This window comes from Gymnoscopelus microlampas (genome assembly GCF_963454915.1).
Source record: "Gymnoscopelus microlampas genome assembly, chromosome: 12".
In the NCBI taxonomy this organism is placed as follows: domain Eukaryota; kingdom Metazoa; phylum Chordata; class Actinopteri; order Myctophiformes; family Myctophidae; genus Gymnoscopelus; species Gymnoscopelus microlampas.
This window is the reverse complement of record NC_139949.1, coordinates 26243898-26267988: the sequence shown is the minus strand read 5'-3', so window position 1 is coordinate 26267988 and position 24091 is coordinate 26243898. Positions and strand designations below refer to the sequence as shown.

The 24091-nt window shown below is 42.5% G+C and overlaps 1 protein-coding gene across 2 annotated transcripts in view; it reads right to left on the bottom strand.

Moving 5' to 3' along the window:
- Positions 1 to 24091, bottom strand: part of dscama (Down syndrome cell adhesion molecule a) — a 112406-nt gene that overhangs the window by 79279 nt on the left and 9036 nt on the right. For both annotated transcript variants that reach the window (XM_084074780.1, XM_084074779.1), the window contains exons 2-3: positions 8791 to 9108; positions 7861 to 8010 (exon numbers count right to left, since the gene is read on the bottom strand). In XM_084074780.1, coding sequence (XP_083930906.1) covers positions 7861 to 8010; positions 8791 to 9108 — 468 coding nt within the window. The remainder of the gene's footprint in view (positions 1 to 7860; positions 8011 to 8790; positions 9109 to 24091) is intronic.

Genomic DNA, 24091 nt, shown 5'->3' with positions numbered 1-24091 from the left:
CTCTCCCCATCCCTCGCCCCATCCTACACTCTAATGTACGCATGTGCACATCAATCACTCACACGTGTGTGCATCGCACGCACGCGCACACACACACACACACACACACACACACACACACACACACACACACACACACACACACACACACACACACACACACACACACACACACACACACACAACCAGCTCACACCCTAATTGTCCCTAGCACTGAGTTTAATAAATAACAAATTGTGATTATTGGTGAAAAAACTGCATAATACAGAGAGAGAGAGAGAGAGAGAGAGAGAGAGAGAGGAGGGGGGCATCAGCCAATTTAATTAATATCTCATTTGTGTGGAGCAGAGGTTGTATGCTAAAGAATGTAGCAACCACATACTGTACTGTGGATGATCATTAATGGCTTACACCATATAGAATAGTATACATAAAACATTCATAGCGTATCTATAATTGTATATTCACACTATACTGCTGCTATGATGCTAGTTTTCATATAACGGTGTCATATGCACTTTTATGTAACATTTGATACACACATTTATTTTTACAATACATGCTATAGAAACCTTATTGCTACAGATATTTCATTCTACCATTCTACCAAAGTATTTTGACACAATTTATAAAAAAAAACATTTTTTTTAAATTGATTAATTTTTTCCTCCATCAACTCACTTTGGGACAGGTCCCCATTCTCCAATATTATCATAATTATGTTATGTTTACAGTTAATTATCCATTAAAACAGTCTTTACCCACAATACATAGGCCTATGCATTAACATTTTGGTGCATTTGCCTTTTACTAGAATCATTTGTATAATCCTTTAATACATTTCGGTAACAATTGCCATCAAATCATTAACAAATTATTGAAAGCTGTTTTTTGTTTGGGGTCTAAAACGAGTAAATGGGGTAGACCAGCGATTCTGTGGGCTCCCGGTTTTCCTCGCCCTCATAGCTTATCATGCTGCTTGCACACTGCCCAGCCCACAAATGCGTCTACCCGTCATGTTCCCATAATGCTTTGTGGCAGCCGCAGCTAGATTCATGCACACAGGTATTGATTTTCTTCCCTTTTTTTCCTTCTTCTCCCAAGTATCCCTTTATTTATCCAGCTAAGCCCCCCCCTGCAGCTGTGTGTGTGTGTGTGTGTGTGTGTGTGTGTGTGTGTGTGTGTGTGTGTGTGTGTGTGTGTGTGTGTGTGTGTGTGTGTGTGTGTGTGTGTGTGTGTGTGTGTGTGTGTGTGTGTGTGTGTGTGTGTGTGTGTGTGTGAGAGAGATATATAGGGAAAGATCCAACTCGGAGCTTGTGAAAGGACAGAATAAATGCACCATGAGAGACGCTCACCACATAACCTGGATGTATTTTCCTTCATCTGTTACGTATCGGCCACTGCTGCTTTGCTGCAGAGTAACGCACCAGCTCCTGGTCTGAAAATACATGTCTAAAAGTGTGTGTGTGTGTGTGTGTGTGTGTGTGTGTGTGTGTGTGTGTGTGTGTGTGTGTGTGTGTGTGTGTGTGTGTGTGTGTGTGTGTGTGTGTGTGTGTGTGTGTGTGTGTGTGTGTGCCATCCATCCATCCATCCGCTGGTTCGTACAAACACTTCATTCTCCACAGGCCACCTGACCCATTTTTCTGTGTGAATAACAATACTCCAGCCAATCATGGACAGACAGAATGACGAATGCTGGAAACAGACTCTCCATCCAGCCTGTCACACGTCAGAGTCCCAACCCTGCCTGTCGACAGAGGGAGGTAGCGAGAGAGAGAGAGAGAGAGAGAGAGAGAGAGAGAGAGAGAGAGAGAGAGAGAGAGAGAGAGAGAGAGACAGAGAGAGAGAGAGGAGTGAATGTCAGTTATCCTCCCTCTTCTCTCTCTGTCTCTCTCCCACCCTCCTTCCCTCCCTTTCTTCTCTCTCCTCATCTCCGCCACACAGGGACCAGTAAAACCATTATTCGTCCGCCCCAGCCCCCTTCTCAAGGTTGTGCTGCACCAATGGCTGCGCGTTTCTCCCCCTCCATCTAAGAAAAGGGCAAAACCGTCAGCAAGCCTTGCTGCAAAGCTTGCAACAATACACAGTCATTATACAATGCTACCTGTAGGGTACGGCCTATAGGGTTCTAAGGGAAATGAATTACTCACGTTCCATCCTCTGAAGGAATATTTGCGATAAGGCGAAAATAAATTAAAAACGGTCATTATAGCCTTTGAAAAATATCATACTAATTACACTTCTTCCATTTAGACTATCTTTATTTAATTATTCTTTCTTTTTATCTGTTGTTGTTACTTGTCAACGTGAGACATTATGTGAAAACCGCAGTGGAACAAGACATGAGCAGAGTGCTTATGTTGGCTGGGGCCAGCATGGCTACCTGAACAACCGAAATAGCCAGCTGGCTGCAAACAGCTACAGTTCAACACACCTGGCTAGCAAGGACACCTTGCTTGACCTGACCATGTCCTCAGTTACAAAGACGAGTAAACACAATGCCCAAGTCAACAGCCACTCACACGGCCGCCATACTGCTGTGGTCTCCTGGCAACACATTCTCACAGATAGGCATCAGTTATTGCCGCTTTGTCATGTTCACTCCCTATTGCGTCACTATAGAACTACAACAATTAAAAGGCACGCATTGGAGCTTCAAGCACCACTCAAATCAAGCGATCGGCCGGCCGCCTCGTGGCTTACACGGTAGCAACACTTGACTAGTAGTCGCAACCTCCCATGATCGAATCCCACCGCGGTATACGACTTTTTGTCAAAACTTGACGTTTCAGGGCTACTGATAGAGCGGCAAAATGTGACGGCTTGGGAGTGAGAACGGGTTGCTCCTGGATATTCGCAAACACCAGTTCAGCTAGTTACTAGTACACAGTCTCTGATATGTGACACTCAGAGTGTTAACAAATGTTACCAAAGGGACCCTTACGGGTCCCTTTGGTTACATTTGTTAACACTCTGAGTTACATACGGATAAATCAATACTGAGAATTTTACTGTGTGTGTAGCTGCCTGGAAATGCAGACCAAATAAAAAAAGATACACCAGGCCCTATGGAACCATGTGATAACTGCAGCCTTTTGATAGAAACTCTTGATATTTGACTTCAAAGGAACATTACACACAGCCAGTTCACTTGATGTTGTGGCTGGCTCTTCTCTCTTGTGGCAGAGGCTGGGAGGACTGATCCAGTCTGCAAGGAATAAACCATCCCATAATGCCAAAACAGTCAGAAAAGCTTGCAAACACAAAACAGACAGACAGACAGACAGACAGACAGACAGACAGACAGACAGACAGACAGACAGACAGACAGACAGACAGACAGACAGACAGACAGACAGACAGAAGCTAATGGAATAATACAGTATGCAGCATTCTTACACCATTGCATCTCTATGCAGGTATATTCATTCATTGGGGACTTTGTGATGATTACACTATCCTGCTTTGCTTCTTCACACTTAACGGAGAGATTGTGGGATGCCAGGGAGATATTGAAATCAGCGGGCATGTGTGTGTGGCGTGCGTGCGTGCGTGCGTGCGTGCGTGCGTGCGTGCGTGCGTGCGTGGGGGCGTGCATAAGAGAGAGAGAGAGAGAGAGAGAGATAGAGAGAGAGAGAGAGGTAGAGTGACCAGGGAGAAGAAAAGGTTGAACCGGAGGAGAGATGAGGGAGGTTTGAGCAGAGTGGAGAGAGGCCGTGTGATATGGCCGACGGCCCTCGCCCTCAGCTCGTGCACTGAATAAAAAGAAACCCCTTTGTGTGTGTGTGTGTGTGTGTGTGCAAGAGAGACAGAGAGAGAGACAGAGAGAGAGAGAGAGAGAGAGAGAGAGAGAGAGAGAGAGACAGAGAGAGAGACAGAGAGAGAGACAGAGACAGAGACAGAGACAGAGACAGAGACAGAGACAGAGACAGAGACAGAGACAGAGACAGAGAGAGAGAGAGAGACAGAGACAGAGAGAGAGAGAGAGAGAGACTCTCTGCAGTAGCACTGGGGGGTCGGCCCCCTCTCGGCCCTACTGGTGCTGAATGCGGAGCAGGTCCACGTCAGGCCAAAGGCCCTCCTCAGAGACTGCACCACAGGCTGCACCTGGGGACTGGCCCAGCACGGCAACACCGCATTGGCTAGCTAACACGCCACCATCCACTGACTCTATCACATTGTATTTGGCCGCGGACCCACCATTTGAAATATATTTTGTGCCATGGACCCCTTTACAAGATTTGTGTTGTTAAAATGTTTCATTTTTTTTTAGAAAATAGCAGATGGGTTAAGGTGGTTAAACTGATCTTGATGCTATGTTAACTCATTTTGCTGGGGACCCCCTGGAACCTCTTCAAGGACCCCACTTCGAGAACCAGTTCATTTAACCAGTTGAACCCTATTCTGGGGCTAACATTTGGCGAAAACAGCAGAACTACGTGCTCACAAATGTTGTGAGCTTGTAGATCGGCTATTTTCAGGAGGGGGCCTATGTACGGTATAAGTGGTGAACTCTAATTGTCCCAACATGGATCTTTTCAGGTCAATTCTGGGGAGGAATTTACTGTGTATCACTGTACTGATACCATCACACAGACACAGACACACACACACACACACACACACACACACACACACACACACACACACACACACACACACACACACACACACACACACACACACACACACACACACACACACACACACACACACACACACACACACACACACAGCGACGCAATAGCTGGTAACGAAGAAAATTGTGTCTACCGTGCATGGTTGGAAAACCATCAATCATGGTTGGCTGTGCTCGTCCATACAGTGCATACCTTTATCATGGCATTAAAATGGCTGGGTGAACAGCTAGCACCTCGTGTGATGCTGGATATAGCACCACTTACACGAGGAAAGCACTACGTCAAAGGCATAAGGCCATCACTGACAATCACATGGTGTCAGTGGCAGTGGTGGACAAAGTACTCAACCCCAGTACATGAGCCTAAGTAGCTGCTCAGTCAAATTTCTACTTGAGTTAAATACTCGAGTGTTGCTTTTGAGATTTTCCAGAACTTTCCAAAACTATTAATGATAGTTAAAATAGCAGATCTGCAAGCTCACAACGTGTCGCAATGTGACACGTTGTGAGCTTATAGATCTGCTATTTTTGAAATAGGACTCAATTCATAATTCATTTTTCTCCCTTCCTAGAAATGTTGGAGTCAGAAGTACAATATGGAGTGAGTAAGTCATAAGTATCCATAAATGCATAAACGAAAAAAATGTACTAAAGCACAGGATTCAATGTAATTCTTTACTGTCCACCACTGCCAGGAAAGCACAATGTCAAAGGCATAAGTCAATCACTGACAATCACATCATGCCAGTAGTGATTATGATAGCCCTATAACTAATTACTGTACCTAAACCATGCCAGGAAATATAGACCACAGCGGTCTGTAGAACCAGCAGGCCAGTGTTGTATTTTTTGCCCATCAAATCAAACAGCCGAGCTGACCAAAGTGCTGTATAAAAAACAATTAAAAACATCAAAACAAAATAAAAACATCAAAACAATTCAACCGAACAATTCAAAGCATCAAAACACAAGAAAAACATCAGCAAATAAAATGCATTAACATGGTGCAAGAGGTGCAAAGTTAAAAAACAAATTTGCTAAACTCAAATGCAGTCCATGCATTTGGTTGTCGATGCATATAACAATAATATCAAGTCATCGGTATAGTCTACTTTGCCCCATGTTTGGTGGACCCAAATAAACATGAATTTGCCTATGCTTATGCTGTGTTTACTTTAAAGTTATGCTTTAACCACCAACAAATAGCTAAAATAGTCAATATACAAGCTCTGCTATTTTTCATATTTTTGAAAACGTTTGGCAATTCTGGAAAATGTCCACCTATAATATCTAATATTTCGCAACATTGAAGAATGAATAAAAGAATGGTGGGTTTCATTTCGATCTCAGGCAGCTGGCCCCACTGACAGACAGACCACATACTATGCTATACCGCACAGTAGCTTTTTATGGGTGTCCCAAATGAATGTATTTTTTATTGTCATCCATCCATTTGTGCCAGTGGACCAACCAGGGCTGTGTAAGTGGTGCATTGTTAGTCTACCCTGCAACAACTCAAAGTGCTCTATGTCCAGTGAGACTTGGATTGGTGCTGCACGTTATGCTACACCTCTCTAAACAGAACACCATCCAGTCAATTATTCATACCAGAGACAGAAATGCCTTATTTCTCTAAGCTAGTTTTTCTTTCTTACGAGTGTTGATATTATTTTAATTTGATTAAATACAAATATTCGTATACTGGTGGGATTGACCAATACGATTTGGGGTTTGATCAACTTCCGCTGCTGCCTGCCAGTTAACGTTCACGCACACACGCACACACACACAGAACATTCTTGAAATTGCACAAAAAAAATGTTGTGTGGCACTGAGAATGAGGGGAATGGACTGACGGTATGATGCGTGCACTGAGATGTGAATAAAGACCATTTGCTCATGGATTCATAGGCTTCCGTCATCCATTATTGAGCATGGAGAAGAGCATAGGATTGGTGGCTGGATGATTTTTTTGACAGCGTTTACATGGCTGACAGCTACAGATGCGATCATTTGAACAGCGCAAGATAAATACTTTGACAGTTCAGCATTGTTTTTTGCAAAGAAGTTATGTTTTGAAAGGTCCAATAATTGCTTTGACACAATACAAATAACTAAAAGTGGTATTAATACGAGGGGGGTAGCTAAAACAGTGTAGTAAACAACAGCTTTCAGTCTGAGTTCAGGATTCAATATAAAACATACTGTATGTATTTGATCAGCAGGATAACACTTATATGCCCACAGCTCAACAAACCTCCTCGTGGCAAATCCATTTATGGACAATTAAGAGATTGCTATAGATTTCAACATGGCTGCTTTCGCATCAGCAGACAAATGTGAAGCGTCAACAAAAAAGGCAATTTCTAGCCAGCGTTTGCCCTCCATCCAAAAGCAAAATGACATTAGCTCTTGTCTATTGAGTTTGTTAAATGCCCCACATAAAGTGAATTTACCCCCCAGGGCTGGGAAACAATCACGCAGGCGAGCGTTCCATTTAAGTGATTTGAATGATCTGAATGCTGCAGTGGCTCCGATCAACCAGAGAAATGGGTCAATAGACATGGAGACTAAGTGACATGGCTGGCAGCCTGTGCTCTCGTGGAAGACCGACACAAGAGTGAGACCTCACTGTCCTCACTGTCATTGGGTCAGACAGACATGGTCACACACACACACACACACACACACACACACACACACACACACACACACACACACACACACACACACACACACACACACACACACACACACACACACACACACACACACACACACACACACAGGCCCAGAAACACACAAAAACCAGTGGCTTGTCTGGTTCATGGCCCCAGCGTTGTCTCATGTCAATAGGTCCCTTCACACAGACCACACATAGCTCTCTGTTGTCACAACCCTAACCTCATGCCAAGATGAACTGCTTATTAATAGATGACAGATCAATTAAAAGAAAGTGGGATGTGCAGCGGCACGACAAAGTACAAACCAAAATATTCACTGCCATCCGTCTAGTCTACAGGATGGATTTATCTGTAAGGTATCACTTACAGTTATACAGTGAATAGATAAAATGAGAATCCAACAGGGACAGCTCTGCATAAAGATAAAGTGTCTAGTGTCTACTCTACAGTATATTGCATTACAAAATACTGTCATAATATAGACTTTCAGACATAGTAGCTTGTCTAGGTCTTGTAAAGGAAGATGCCACAACTTACTTTCTGCGTTGATTGACATTGTGTCTTTCTCCCAGGACACTACGGTTATGTAGGCCTCCACTGAGGCAGGGATAATGCACTTGAAGACCGCCACATTGCCTCTCATGGCTTTCTGATCCTCCACCCGGACAGTGTAGGGCTCTCGTAGGACTGGAAGGAGACGATAGGGAGGTTTAATGTGTATTAATGGTTTCAGTAGTACTATTGCTACTAGGTGAATAGTGAATAACAAACAATCTGAGATGGTAATGGATGAAATAATACTGCAGGATGAACATTTTTGTTGACTAGTGTAGCTACTGTAGCTAAATAACAGCATTTTCTCTGATTAAGTTTATATCATTGTCCAGGGCAACGGGTACAAATCAGACATTCATAGAAGTGTTCAGGACAGCTGTTATTGTTTACAACCTGAAAAATCTGTACAGTCTAATGTTGAGACAAAGAAAATATACTTTGGATGAATATCACTACAGTATGTGTGTTATAGAGTACCAAAGTCACTCGCTCATCTCCTGGGTCGCGGACGTTTTCCTCTATGGAAAATAACATTGGGTCATCTTAGAATCGTCTCCTATAAGAATTGTGGTCCAAAAATAAACAAACTGTCCCGCCGCTATTGTCAGGGAGATGGCTCTGTATCGTTTACGATAGTCAGTCACTCATATATGATACAGTCTGTTTCTGGCGAAAATGAAATTCATTCGGCGGCGGTAACGGTAGCGATTTCTGACCGTCAGTTGATGCTTCATACCCATATGAGTCAAACCGCCTGGCTCATTTGTTTATTTTTGGAACACAGTTCTTATGACACAGTTCTTATGTTCTTAAACGTGACCCGGGTAGGATGCGTAAATTACGTCAGACTTCGGTGCTCTATTAGGTAAAGTGTCAATAGACTGTGGACCGAACAAAGTAGAAGCCACTGACCAGCCTTAATGTGGACATCTTGGCTTCTGATTCTCCCTGAGGGGTTCTCCGCTGTGCAATAATAGGTGTTGTCATGGATGAGCTTGCTGAAGCTGGAGGGGGGGATGTGGAAGATCTGGAGGGTGCCATTGGCGTGCACGTGGCGGATCCCTGGCACATCGTAGATCTCCTCGCCAGTGGCCAGGTACCAGCGCAGCGAGACGGGGGGCACGCCTGCAGCGGGACAGGGCACCGAGGTCCCTGTGGTGCTGGCAAACACTACCTCTTGCACAGATGCATTGACAAAATATAAGCTGGAACGTAGATCTTCACTGAAAACTGTATAGGAAACAACAGGAGAAAGGGAAATAGAATAAGGTAAAAAACAAGAACATCTCAAAGCACATCTGAATAATAAAATGTTTTACCTTCATTTTTGGCCAATTTTGTATTAAAATGCTTTCATATTCACAATATGCTATTCTGTGTTTCTTTGTATGTGATTATACTGTACACATTTTCTATGGACTTCCACTTTGCCTTTTCTGCTTGGCTAAAGTGTTTTTCTCTACTGCAGTGAAAGAAGCTTGGAGGAGTATGGCATTTTGTTGTCTATGAAGAGGCATTGCAGCTGGGCCCTGGGAGAGCAGCAGTGGATATGAACTAACAGAGCCTGCACAGCACTAGACCTGACTATAGGCTACTGTACAACAAGCATGATAGGACAGAAGCAATGCTGGTGCCCCTCCCCCTCCCCAGGATCATGTAGTCGCTACTACTGTACACACACAGACACAAACGCACGCACGCACGTGCACACACACACACACACACACACACACACACACACACACACACACACACACACACACACACACACACACACACACACACACACACACACACACACACACAAACCCCAAAACTCACAAGCGTTTGTGATGTGCATGCATACAAGTGCATGCTAAATATGCCCAATATGACATAAAAATAAATGAAATCATACTGACCATGCTGTATGCTTGTATTTTTGTCTTTGTTAGCCTAAGCTTTATGGCGTAGTACGCTTACGCTATCTTATTGGCATAGGTAGTTAAGAGCTGTCAGTGCCACGGATACACTTAACTATTCCTATTAATAAATACAGTTAGTTACTGTTGTATCTGTTGTACCCATTGTCAGAGTACCAGTTGCACCCATCTGCTGTTTCCCTCTTATGCCCATACTGTATATGGAATGGAGAACTACTGTATGTATCTGTCTGTCGGCCTGTGTCTGTCAGCCTTGTCCCTTTTAAGCCCATATGTGGAGATCCCTGATGTCATCGGTATTTGCCTATGGGCATATTAGTCGGATCGGCGGTTCTGGACAACCGCTGATCCGACCAACTTGACGCCGGGTACTGCACTTCCTTGGGTCCTCAGCGAGGATGAATAATCACAGAGCAGTCATCCTTCCAGGCCATAGGTGTCCTGTGAGTCTATTGCTCTTATTGGTTAAGATTATAAAAATCACCATGTCCGTTTAGAGACAAGACTACTGTACAATTCCCACGACCTTTCATAGAGGACTTGCACAGTGAATGTGAAAACACCCAACACATTTCAAATAGCAATCTTTCATTGACTGATACAAACGTAAATTGACACTAGGAATGAACAATCACACATTGCCGATAACACAAAACATTGACTCGAAAATCTGGGTCGCGCTGTATAAGTACAGGGCATATACACTGTGCAGACAGACCAAGGATGAACAGTCCGCAATTTGCCTTATAGGCCAGTCTAGCTTACTGGTTTCAACACAGTCTCGATTAAATGACCAACCCTGTGCACATAAAAGCGCTATTTTTTTCCATAGTTTGTTGACAATGCGATGGATTATTTTTCAGGACACAAGTCGTATTATCAAGTTGCATACATACGCCACAAAAAAGCTTTACACGGACATACCAGACAAATGCTGAGGTCTGCTGTTGCATTAATTGTGTCTGCATGGACTCCAGCAGACTCTGGTTCATGTACAGTATGTTATGTCTGGACTGTGAATTGACCTTTAGGCTATACTGTAACATTGTAACATCCTATTTGTCCTTGTGATGACAACATGCCACACCACTTTTCAGTGTGATCACTGTCCAAAGATTAGTCTCCAGACATTAGAATTCACAATCATAACCCCTGTATGGTTAATATACCACACCTATCAGCCAATCAGTTTTATAATCAATAAACTATGGATATGATGATGTAATAATTTGTGAAGTCACAATGTTATATTTATATAGACCCCTGTCACAAAGGTCATTTTATTTAATTAGGTTTTATATATTTTGGAAATTGATGTTTGAAAATGCGGACCACCCCAATAGCTAGCTACTATCCTGCCAATATAGCTAGTACCTCGTTGCGCAGTAGCACCGCTTGACAAAAACAACAAATAGTGTCAACTAAAGCTGGAAATACATACTTTTGAGGATCAATATGGCTGCGTGCTGAGGCACAAACCTACTGTATATAGGCTAATGTGAGTGACTAAGCAGTATGTGTGTGTGTGTGTGTGTGTGTGTGTGTGTGTGTGTGTGTGTGTGTGTGTGTGTGTGTGTGTGTGTGTGTGTGTGTGTGTATTCTGGCTGGGTCATCATCAGTTTTACATTCCAAACATTCAATTCCTCTTAAAATATCAGTGTTGGACTGGCCATTGCTTGCTTGTTTACATTATCACCAACATTAGCTGCTAACCACTTCAACAAGCTACTTTTCTTTAATCTAGGTGATGACTGACTCACTATTTAAGGTGCCAGCCTGATAGAGATGGGCAGGTGCTGTGAGATGGCTGTCCAATGGCTTACTGATTATAAGTACTGTAGCAGTAGACTCAACTTTCCAGGAAGAGAAAGGGTGTTGTTTAAATTAGCTTGGAATCCCCATTGATGATGTCATTGGTAAGCAGGTTTCTTAAAGGGCAAGACCACTTTGGTAGAGGTTTGGGTTGTGTAGTTACCTTGCCATGATGTAACTCCAAAGGTGGACTAGAAATCAAAAATAATTGCTCCACTGTTTAGAAATTGATAATTCAAAGTATGCTCCTCATTGACTTACATTGTACGGTAAAACAGCTCTCAAAATCATTCTTTTAGCACGTAAACGAACACAAACAAAGCTGATTCAGACAATATAGAACCTCACCAAACCCAGTAGGCCTACTGTTTGTTTTTTTAATAAAAATGTCAACTTCCTGTTGATTTTACTATTGAAGATCCGGATCCGGATCCGCGGATCCAGTCCGGGTTTTCTGCTTAATAAAAATAGCAGAATCAACAGGAAGTTAACATTTTTATTAAAAAAAAAACAGTACTGGGTTTGGTGGTGCTGTATAGTGTCTGAATCAACTTTGTTTGTGCTCGCTTATGTACTAAAAGAGTGACTTTGTGAGCTGTTTTACCGTACAATGTAAGTCAATGAGGAATATATTTTGAATTATCAATTTCTAATCAATGGAACAATTATTTCTTATTTCTTGTCCACCTTTAGAGTTACATCATGGCAAGGTAACTACACAACTAAACCTCTACCAAAGTGGTCTTGCCCTTTAACTTCCATAGCCCACCAATGAGATGCAGTGTGTCATTACGTAACATGTTGGTGCATACATTTCTAGATGCACAGTTTGTGTTGGTACTACAGGTACTGTAGGACTGATGATGAGTTTAAATTTAGTTTCTAAACTGTAAACTACCTAAACATATACATGTTGTTTATGTAGGCATTGATGAATGATCAAACTGTAAGCTGGCACAAGGGGGTCTCTTTTATGCACTTGAAACAATGAAACAATAATGGAGGAAGAAACTATGTAGCTGTTTCAACATTAGCAGAGCAATATCTCCACAGGACAAGGCAAGCAGATGGGAGAAAAATTATGAAAATGTCCATACCCTTGAATCAATACTGATCACTCAGAGGGTAATATGTTATGGCACTTAGTGTAATTCAAAAATGGAACATTTTACTATTTTTAGACTGTATATATACAATTGTAGTGAGGAAGCGTGCCTGTGTTCCATTTGCTGTATTTTCCTTCAGCCCTATGTTCCCTCAGGCCTTTTTTGTGTTGGTGGTTTATTTCAGAGAGAAGCAGAAGAGTGACATACAGCAAATGTTCTGGCTGGCCAGGAATCGAACCGGGGACTCACTGTCAGGCACTATTACCCATGTGGTACATGCCCTAACAACTCGGTTATCAGGTCACCCCATGTTCCCTCAGTCCATATCTTCCATCAGCCCTATGTTCTCTCAGTCCTATTTCCCTCAGCTGTATGTTCCCTCAGCACTGTTACCTCCTCAGCCCAATGTCCCCTCCGCTCTATGTTCCCTCAGCCCTATGATCCTTCAATCTCATGTTGTCTCAATGTGTCTCATTATATTTTGAATCCAATTGCTTTGTCCACAAAGCCTGACATCACACCCATACACAAGTCAACAACTAGCAACACCAGGGTGACCATCAAGAAACCTGAGGAACACTATAATGTATATGTTGCACTGGCTTTTTAGCCTGAATGGACATATTCTAACTGCATAGTGCATCAACCATTTGCAATGTTGATGCCGACTGGAGATCCGTGTTTGCATGTAATTCCCCTTCTCTACACCCTCGTATCTACAGTAAATACATGTATTAAAGAAAAACAGCTGGAAAAAAGAATGTACTTAATCTACTAAACTGAATGCACTAATGCTTCAGTTAATTTGTTGGCTCTCCTGATTGTGCAGTGGTCTTATTCCAAATAGCCTACATACTGGTTATACTGTAAGTGCACCCCTGGCTCTTGAAAACGAGTGCATTTGGATTATGCACAGGTCTGCAGTCTCCAGTGGGTTTGTGAATATCTCCTCTTTCCAAGCCATCAAAAGCATTTTAATGACATGTGTCTGACACATCTTTGAGTTAGCTGGAAACATGTTTATTTGGATGGTGCACTGGGGTGCGCACAGTATGAGAACACTAAGTGACATAGTGCTAGCTAAAATGTATAGTGGCGAAGCAAATTCATTTGGAGTTAATATGCCTCAATATTGAGGCGTATTAACCGGAACTGAAATGTTATTTTCATTAGTGTTTTTATATTTGCTGAGATAAATGATCTAATAAAACAACATAAAAACATTAAATATCTTTGATTATGTAAAAAAAAAAAAGGGAAATGTGAAAATGTGTGATTTTTTAAATATTAAGTAGATTAAGACAATGTAATATTTCCCTCCAAAATAAATTGCATTTTGGAAGGATATCCTTAATGTGAGGGGAGAAGTGATTTTATTAGTGCAAACGGTATTTCTCTTTTCACATGTGCCCAGTGGAATTGTTGCTTACGAAGCCTAAAGGCCATATAGAAATGTATCTTTTATTTATATGTTCTGATGTTCAATGCCAACACAAAATGTTGGCAAATACATTTTATTTGCATGACAATTAATCGTCAAGTAAAATTCAGCACAGTCAGCCACAGTCCATTGTACTGTATAGTCTGGCCCTGTTAACGTGCGCACTCGCTTCCTGTCACCAGCCGGACTGCCTGTCTGCCTGCTTGCTTGTGCGACAGCTGCCAATCCCTCCTCCCCAGGGACCAAACATTTTAGCGCTTCATAAATTCCTAATGAGCGCGCTCAAATCACCGTCCGCTTCCTCCCACTGGTAGTTCAGTCCGTTACGACATACAAACACTCTCACGTACACATGTTTCCTCACATTTCTTGCTGCACTCACTTCACACATGCATTACACAGAGGGGCAGTCATGGAGGTGTTGAAGGGTGAATGGATGTTGTCAACAACCACAGTTTGATGGTGTCTTATTCCAGGAGGTATACATCTGGATCACAGAAGGACCAGACTGTTCTAAGGGACCTAATATTGATTGTGATGCGATTCACTTTAAAATACTGGTATTAGGAGGTGTAGACTAAGAGGCCTAAAACACTTAAGTATCATATCGCAAACCCTGTATCTCAGTAAAGTGCCAAAGTTGTAGTCTATGTTAATACTTTTGGTTAGATAACACAGGTTTAAGAGATATTGCAGTTTCATTCTACCACATGAAATAAGTCAAGTCAGTGAATACCCCACTTTTACTGTAAAAGTCTCTTAAAAAGAGACATTACGCATCATCACATGGGACACGCCAGAATTTGTGGTGGTGACGTTTGGTGGTGCAGTCCATGGGATAGTTTTAAATTCGCTTTTTATTTTTGCCCATTGCATTTACCTTTGGAAAGTCATAAAACTTGCTGAACAAAGTATCATGAACTTTTGTTTGCCAAATTGTTTTTAACTTTTGGCAATAATCAAAAATCAACGGAACCAGTAACTTCCTCCTTCCACCTACAAACCTATGTCATCCCTGGGCCACTCTATGACAGGACTGCTGCTCAGGGTTGTAACACACACTGCCAAATACCTCAGGACTCAAATTAAAAATGTTTATGCTTTTGTGAAGACATGATTGTCAATAAATAAAACCGATCTTCTCTGCCAGAAAATATGACTTTACTTTGTATAGGCTATTTCTAGGAATTGGGTGGGTTTTGGCATTAGACCAAAGTTTAGAATACTACATGACATGTTTATCTCAGGCTGTAAAATGTCTTTCTTTAAAATGCACAAACAATGAAACGAAGAAGAAAGTCAAAGGAAAGCTGCATTCACAATAATGTTTGTCCCATAACGTCAGGCACTTCGTTTCTGCTTTTTGAAAAGGCCATTCTTTTTCAGTAATGCATTTGATCTTAATGCAAAAATCAAATGAGTTTTATTCTCATGCTAGCAATAATTGACTATAGGGAAGTGTCACATTTTTGTTCAGAGAGTGAAAGGTTATTAATATTGCGATTTAGGGAGTGTGTAAAAACAAAATAAACAAAAAGCTGCGGTACTTTGCACTCTAAATGAGAACAAAGAACCATCACACAGCCAATGGTTTGAGTGTGTTTGAAAGGTGAACGAGAGACAGAAAGAGAGGATGCCTCGCGACTCGCGAGTGCTTTTGTCTCAATCTTCTTCGTGCCAACTCATGAAAAATTTAGCCCCCTTCCCATTTCTGGGTGACTGATTCCTTAGGACGAGTGAGTTGTGATGGACGGCGGCCCTGCCAGATCCCAATAGTTCAGATACGTACAGTCAGAGTGCATTTATTTTTCAGTGTATTGCAACGGAAAACTGTGAGGGGTGGAGCTGCATCAGGGAGAACTGCAAAGCACTCAGACAGTTACACGCAAATGGCTATTAAGAGAGATAGAGGGAGTGATGAAGGGGGAGAGAGAGAGAGAGAGGAAACGGAGAAAATTCAAGGGAGACGGGAGCCACGACAAAGGTCGAATAAATTCTCTAACTCTATTGTCTTAAAAATACTAATAATAGAAAATTGCCATCCTTCTCTTCTTTCTCTCTGCCTCCCTCTTGTAGCGTGGCTGTGTTTGTATTCCTCTCTAACCTTCAGCTCTCCTTCACGCTCCTCTGGCCCTGTCTTTCACAGTCAGACTTGCTCAACCTTTACAGGAGGTTGCAGGTGCAAAGAAACAAATACGAAAATTGTGTGCGTGTGCGTGTGCGTGTGCGTGTGTGTGTGTGTGTGTGTGTGTGTGTGCACGTGTGTGCGCGCGTGTGTGTGTGTGTGTGTGCGTACGTACGCGTGTGTGTGTGTGTGTGTGTGTGTGTGTGTGTGTGTGTGTGTGTGCACGTGCGCGTGCGTGAGTGTGAGTGTGAGTGTGTGTGTGTGTGTGCGTGTGCGTGTGCGTGTGCGTGTGCGTGTGCGTGTGCGTGCGTGTTTTTGGGTTTTTGTGTGTGTGTGTGTGTGCGTGCATGTGTGTGTTTGGGAGAGGGGGGGACGGTAGGACCAGAGATGAGGGCATAGCTACACGACACTGAGCTGGCCATCTGATGAAACACGAAAGAAGGAGGGGGGTTATGACACAAGATGAGATAAGACAAGATAAGATAAGATAAGATCATTTTTGCTATTCGTCCTGCTATGGCGTATATACTGTAAGTGGTTGTAAGGGGGGACACCCCTTGTTAAATTGGGATCAGGGTATAAGGTGTATAGCCTACATTATACATTTACATATTACCACCACTTAAATCTTTATGAGTTTGATCACCTCCTTGTTGGTGCAGCCTGGCACTGAAAGGCTTTATTGTTCAGATCAGAATAATTTGATTTGAAAACATATATAAAAATAAAGCAAGCAGTAACAATATACTGCCTCAGTTAAGCATACAGATCAGCTGCACAGTAACTGAGTAATCAAGAAGAATTAGGTTAAGTGTAAAATGTCCAGTGCATCTACTGGGGGGTAGTGCGTCCCCATGGCTTGAGTTTAGAACTCACAACCTCATGGGGATAGAATGAGATTCATGGCGTGTGCCGCATGCCAAATGATCTTATCTCATCTCCACTGTGGTTTTTATATCATATATTTACTATAAATATTTACTAGTCTGGAAAGATACAGGTCGGTAAAAATGCAAGTTGGAAATGCATACCCCATTCAGTTATGCAATACCCCTTGTACCCGTGTTAGAGTACCCTTTGTACCGGTCATCTGTCTGTCCCTTTTAACCGGTCATCTGTCTGTCCCTCAGGGCTCAATACTAGTGTATTTTGAAAATACACTAGTATTGAGCCCTGAGGGAAAGCGAAAGCGAAAGCTTTCCCCACAATAACACAAAACAGAAAATACTATTTTCTGTTTTGTGTTATTGTGGGGAAAGCTTTCGCTGAAAATAGTGCTGCGACGCGTTGTGAGCTTGTCAATCTGCTATTTTCTGTGAAAGCCTTCCCCACAATAAAGTTGGTCGGTCGGACTTGAACGTGACCTACAGACACACAGATACGCACGCATGCAGAGATGTTGCGCATTTATAGTATGATACCTGTTAATATTACTGTTATTACTTAGATACACATTACTGTTAGAGCATCTGATTCTCTACTGTGTTCTACCCAGTAGAACAGAAGATACATAATAATAATAATAATAATAATAATAACAAGGGCGATGCCCGTTGGAAACCATGCCCATTGGGAACGCATGCCCCACCGGTTATGCAATACCCGGTGTACCTGTTGTCAGGGTACCAGTTGTCGAGTTATGCGCAAGACAGACAGACGGACGGATGCTATATAAATGCACCATTTACCATTTAGATAGATTGTTCATCCATGATTTCAACACAAGTCCAAAATTAATGTCCAAAGCCATGCACTCCTGACCTAAATTGTCGTTACTGCTACCGTTGCCTGCGAGGAAATTAGACAGCGTGTGGGCAGGTGCTGGCTGTCATTGAGCATGTTTCTGCATTGCACCCTTGAATGATAATCGTATTAACAGCTGTCATAAAGCAGTAAGATGTAATACGTACTGTACAGTAAAATCATCTGTGTTAATGTATCCATTTGTAACTCTGAGAGTGTACAAATGTAACAAAATGGACCGGTAAGGGTTTGTTTGGTTTCTTTTGGACACACATGTATCTGCCACATTGTCTATCAGAGTGAAGAGGCACACTTCTTCTGTCTATTGACAATACTGAGAACACCACAGAAAGATCAAACCAGCACTGGGCTGAATCTTAAAACAGGAGATGAAAGATTTGTGTGGACCCTATCGATACACGCTTAGCGATCTGCCTGGTGGGCAGATTAAGGCTGCATTCATGCAAACACTTTGGTCCACATCTCAAAGGAAGGCTTCATCTGAATTTCTCTCTCTGTGCTGGTGGTATTTTTGAACATCAACCATCCGAAATTAGTAATGTTCTTTTAGATGTTTAGTTGCTTTATACTGGCCAGATGAGCAATGATTAGGTCTTTTCTTTTTCACCCTAGCATGGTATTCAAAACACAAATTAGCTTTTCCCCTACATTCACTGAGGCAGAAAAAAACTGATTTGACATTTAATTCAGGAACGGTTCCTGATAGAGCTCTGTAGGTCAGCAAGAAATATCCTGAGAGTCATCTTTAGAGCAGCCCTTTCACGCATGCAGGCACGCACTCATGCACGCGTGCGTGCACGCACATATTGTTACCACAGGGTGTCATGCCCACAGACTCACTAGACTCGCTCTTTAAAAGTCACCATATGCCAAACAACCTGTGCCAGATCTTCCCTTGATCATCATCACTTTTCGTTGAGCAAAACCACAAAGAGGAAAAACAAATAATGGATGCTGCTCCTTTTCTATGTTCTTCTCTCTTTCAGCAAAGCCAAAAGGAGGGGAGGGGTCCGGATTGGTGGTGGACAGTGGGTTCTTCTTCTCATCAGTGGTGGAAGGTAACTAAGTACATTTACTCAAGTAGGCTACTGTACAATTTTGAAGTTTGCTGTTGTTGTTGTTTTTTTACTTTACTGTAGTATTTCCATTTTTCTATACTTTTACTTCTAGTCCAATATTGTACTTTACTACAATTATTTGAAAACTCGAGTAACTAGTTACTTCGTACATTTTGATTATTATTAAAAAACATACATCCTATACTTAGGTTGTTGGAAAACAGCCAATCTACAATTTTGGCTATTTCACTGAGCTTGTAGAATTGCAATTGTCATAATGAGTACTTTTGGTACTTTAAGTATATTTTGATGCCAATACTTTTATACTTTTACTTTTAAGTACAATTTTTAATAATGGATATTTACCTGTTACAGAGTTCCTTTCTAGAATGTGGTATTGATACTTTTTACTTAAGTAAAACATGAGAGTACTTCTTCAACCACTGTGTGTGAAAATGGCTGGCACAGTCCCAGATGTCAGGACCTATTGGTGGCAGCCCTTACTGAAGCCTCTAATCCTGGATTGCAGTTGACTCCTAATGCACTCCTCCTGTCCTGTCCCAGCCGCTCAGTGGAAGGTGCAACTTGGTTTGGTTTGGCACCGTGACAGCTCAAGGGCACCAGACACACTTTGGTCAAGGTGAGAGTGCATGCAGGCGAGGGGGTCTCAAAGGGTTCGGGGTGTTTGCCACTGTACCGTATATGAGTGAGTGCCCAAATAAATGTAAATCACATTGACGTGCACATGAGAAACAGGCAAGAGAGCAAAAGGTGAATAAATACTTCTGTTTTTGCAAGCCATTTCCGGACAGATCTACCTCTATCTCTACACAACATTTTAGTTATAAACATCTAAACATAAGGAATTGAATAAATATCACTTATTATTAGAAATAAGTAGAAAAAAATAAAAATGGGATCATGTGGATGTGGAGTTCCACGTGGGAACGACGTGGCTTCAGATTTCAGATCTTGGACTTTATGTGGCCAGCCTGTATCGTCATCTATGACCTTTAAGGTTTCAGCCCCTGCATCCAACCGCCATAACATAAATATAAAGAAATGTGAAAGTGCATGGAGGTACTTCCTTGGCCCAATGTGCACAAGAAATCTGGTGCTGATCGGCCTAGTGGTTTGTGAGATTAGCTCCGGACAAACACACAGACACTGTGCACACACACTCACACTCACACGCACACACACACACACACACACACACACACACACACACACACACACACACACACACACACACACACACACACACACACACACACAGTGTATGGCTGGCCGATATGACTTCAAATCAATATCACGATTATTTCAAACTTTTGCCTCGATTACGATTAATAAACGATTATGAAAAACGAAAATAGCCTACAAGCACAAGTCGCTCACATTATGGGCTCTTATTTCGGATATTTCCACAATTTTTGTATGCCACCATTGCACAACAAAGTACAATACAAGGTTAAAGGGGAAATCCACCCATTTTCAATATTTAACTATGTCATTAATATAGCATAAAGGAGTTGTGTGGAAATAAGAAAAAAGTTCCCCCCTTTCTGTGTTGCCTTGAACTGGAGGATTGATTGTGGGTTTAACATTGCAAATTACAACGTGATGACTCATCATGTTGTAATTTGCAATGTTAAACCCACAATCAATCCTCCAGTTCAAGGCAACACAGAAAGGGGGGAACTTTTTTCTTATTTCCACACAACTCCTTTATGCTATATTAATGACATAGTTAAATATTGAAAATGGGTGGATTTCCCCTTTAAGTGGTTAATCAGGCTAATCAATTTAGTCGATTACATTTTCCTTTTTTCTGTGTCGATTTGTTGATATATAAGATTTTTTGTATTATTATCAAAAACAAACACCTGCTTCTCGATTAATTGAAATAGCCTACATTAGCAAAATGAAGTCGGTTAATTGGTCCTAAATATCAGCTTTGATGTACAGTATTTTCGGTTAATTGCCCAGCCCTAACACACAGACAGACAGACAGACAGACAGACAGACAGACAGACAGACAGACAGACAGACAGACAGACAGACAGACGTCTATGAGAGGGACTCTGTCTGGCTAGCCTCCTACAGAGCCATGTCATAAAAAAGCCTTCATCTCAACCTGTCCCTAATGTACACTGTATGGGATTAAAACATGCCCCACCCAACCAGTGGGCCTCCATCCCGACAGCACCCATCAGGGGCCGCTTCCATAACCACCCAGGCAATTTATTTAAGTAAATGTCTGATCAATACCGGCCCCACTAACACACAACATAAAGAGGCCTATGCATTAGGCTATACATTAGCCCACTGATGTGTCAGGGGCTCTCTGCTGTGCCTGTGTTTACCTCAACCAAACACCATCAATCAACACCCGTAGCTCAATCTGCTCTGACTGCACCCCATGTTTTCTCTTTGAGTGTATTCATCATATGCCTTGTAAATTTGACTGAGCAACTTTCAACTCGTAGTTGAGTAATATATGAAAAGAAGTATCTATAGATACTTTGACTCAAGTACCGGGGTTGAGTACCACCGCTGTAATTAAGGCAGAGAAGTGTACTGTACAGCCTGCCTGGGGAGAGACTTGGGGGATTGGAAAAGGGTCGGGCGGGGTAGGAGTTTGGGGGAGATGGGTTGTGGTGGGGTATGGGGTGTAGGACAGGACAGCCTTAGTGATGACAGTGAGTAAGCATCCAACTCCCCCCTCTCCTGTGTTGCCATGTCCGCCCGCTTATTATGAACGACTTAGGGCTTTTTTTCTGTAAAGTTGCTTGTAAATATTGGTAGTTGATGTTAAATGTTGTTTAAACCAGTGGATCTCAAACATTTTCATATCAAGGACCCCCAATTTATTATGTAGGCTAATTGTCCGAGTATCCCCATATGAAAACATTTTGTTCCAGGGACCCCTATACCAGATTTGTGTTGTTAAAATGTTTTCCTCAAGATTCTTTTGAAAATAGCAGATCTACAAGCTCACAATACGTCGCATAGCGACGGAATGTGAGCTTGTAGATTGACTGTATTCAAATAGCCAATGTGCATATATAGGTTTAAAGTGCTCATTAGTCTTTTGGGCTTGTTTTAATATCCCTGGTTGCTTATTTCTCTCGCAAATTCTGGCAACGCTGCCCCCCCCCCCTCACTCCCATCTCCTGCCCTAGGGGCTCAGTAAGCGGCAATAGAGGAGCGCTCTGCCCCTATAACGCGATGCACGGAGCAGAGAACAGGGACCCCGCACTCTCTCACACCGAACCACCGACTCCCAATTTGCTCTCATGAATAATGTTGAGCGGTGCGCTCAGTGCCACGCAGCCGCTCTGTGAAAAAAACAATGATATCCTCCTCTGATGTCAACTCTCCGGAGGCCGAGACGGAGGGGTTGCCGCCGCGGAGCGGGTTAGTTGATGCATGTGAATGCTCATTTACATGAGCGCTAACAGGAGAGAGAGCAAGAGAGAGAGAGAGAGAGAGAGAGAGAGAGAGAGAGAGAGAGAGAGAGAGGAGGAGTTCCCACTGACTGGATACTTGGAAGACCTTAATCAGCTCCAGCTGGTGAGATGAAAATGTCAGACTATTGGACAGCAGCACAGAGGGATAGAATGAGAGAAAGAACAGAAACAGAAACAGAGAGAGAGAGAGAGAGAGAGAGAGAGAGAGAGAGAGAGAGAGAGAGAGAGAGAGAGAGAGAGAGAGAGAGAGAGAGAGAGAGAGAGAGTCACAGAGAGATGTCAGAGGTCACGGGTCGGTGTGTGAACGCTACAGAAACTCCTACATAAACAAGGCCTCGCTTCTGCTGTACATGCATACAGACAGACGTGAAGAGATAAAGCAAGAAAGTATAAAGCAGGTGAAAACGGCCACATGCGCCATATCAGATTATTTTAAGAGCTCCATTACCCTTTCTCTGTCGCACCGCATTGATATGCAGAGGGGTTCTGCACTGTGCTGCAACTTACGCTATTAGCCCGCATCAAGATCAAAGTATGAATCAGAGCTCAGTTGTTGACATGCATTTTCATCCTAGAGCACTGCAGCTTTGAAGTCACCAAACTGAGCTCACTTTTTATAAAACAAATCCAGAATATATTAAAATCACACACATAAATGAATGTGACTATCAATTCAACTGTATGCCTGCTTCCCTTATAGTGGAGTAATACACTCATTTGATCTATTTTCATGTATGGATATACGTTTTTGTGTGTGTGTGTGTGTGTGTGTGTTACATGATAGTATATTTATTTCAGCACAACTCTGTACTGTACCATGCTGTACTAGGAATAGCTGGTAGAGAGAGAAGGGGGATCTCAGGTGAGCTAAGCGGAAGGACATTAAACCCAGCAGGCAGGGATGAACGGGGAGATTAACTCAAGGAGGAGGGATGACAGCTTTAAGAATATCTCCAGTACATACACGACAGTACAGCACAGGCCTTCAGTAGTGAATGCTACAGTACTGTAGGAGGGGAGCCATTACAGAAGTCTGTCTTCATGCATGTATTCTACACCTACGGTATAAATAATCCCTCCATCACCACACAACACAGCATTCTACTCTTTGTGGATGCTGTAAAGTAGACCTGCAATTGATATCCCACTACAAAACAATGAAGAACTTCTCCAAATGTTTCCATTTGAGGAGGAAGCAGCTATTTTGCAGTTGTCATGCATGTACTATTGCAGGTAGCATAATAAACTTCTATGATTCACACGCACGCACGCACGCACACACACACACACACACACACACACACACACACACGCACGCACACGCACACACACACACACACGCACACACACACACACACTTTATTTAGCATTTTATGTGCAGCTCATTCATCAGTGTTGTTAGTAAAGTGCCGTGTCGTGAAATGCTGTACCCCTCAAAATGGATCAAATCTTTATCACTCATCACTTGAAACCCTTGAATGGCCCAATACATTTTGTGGAGGCCCCCCCGCA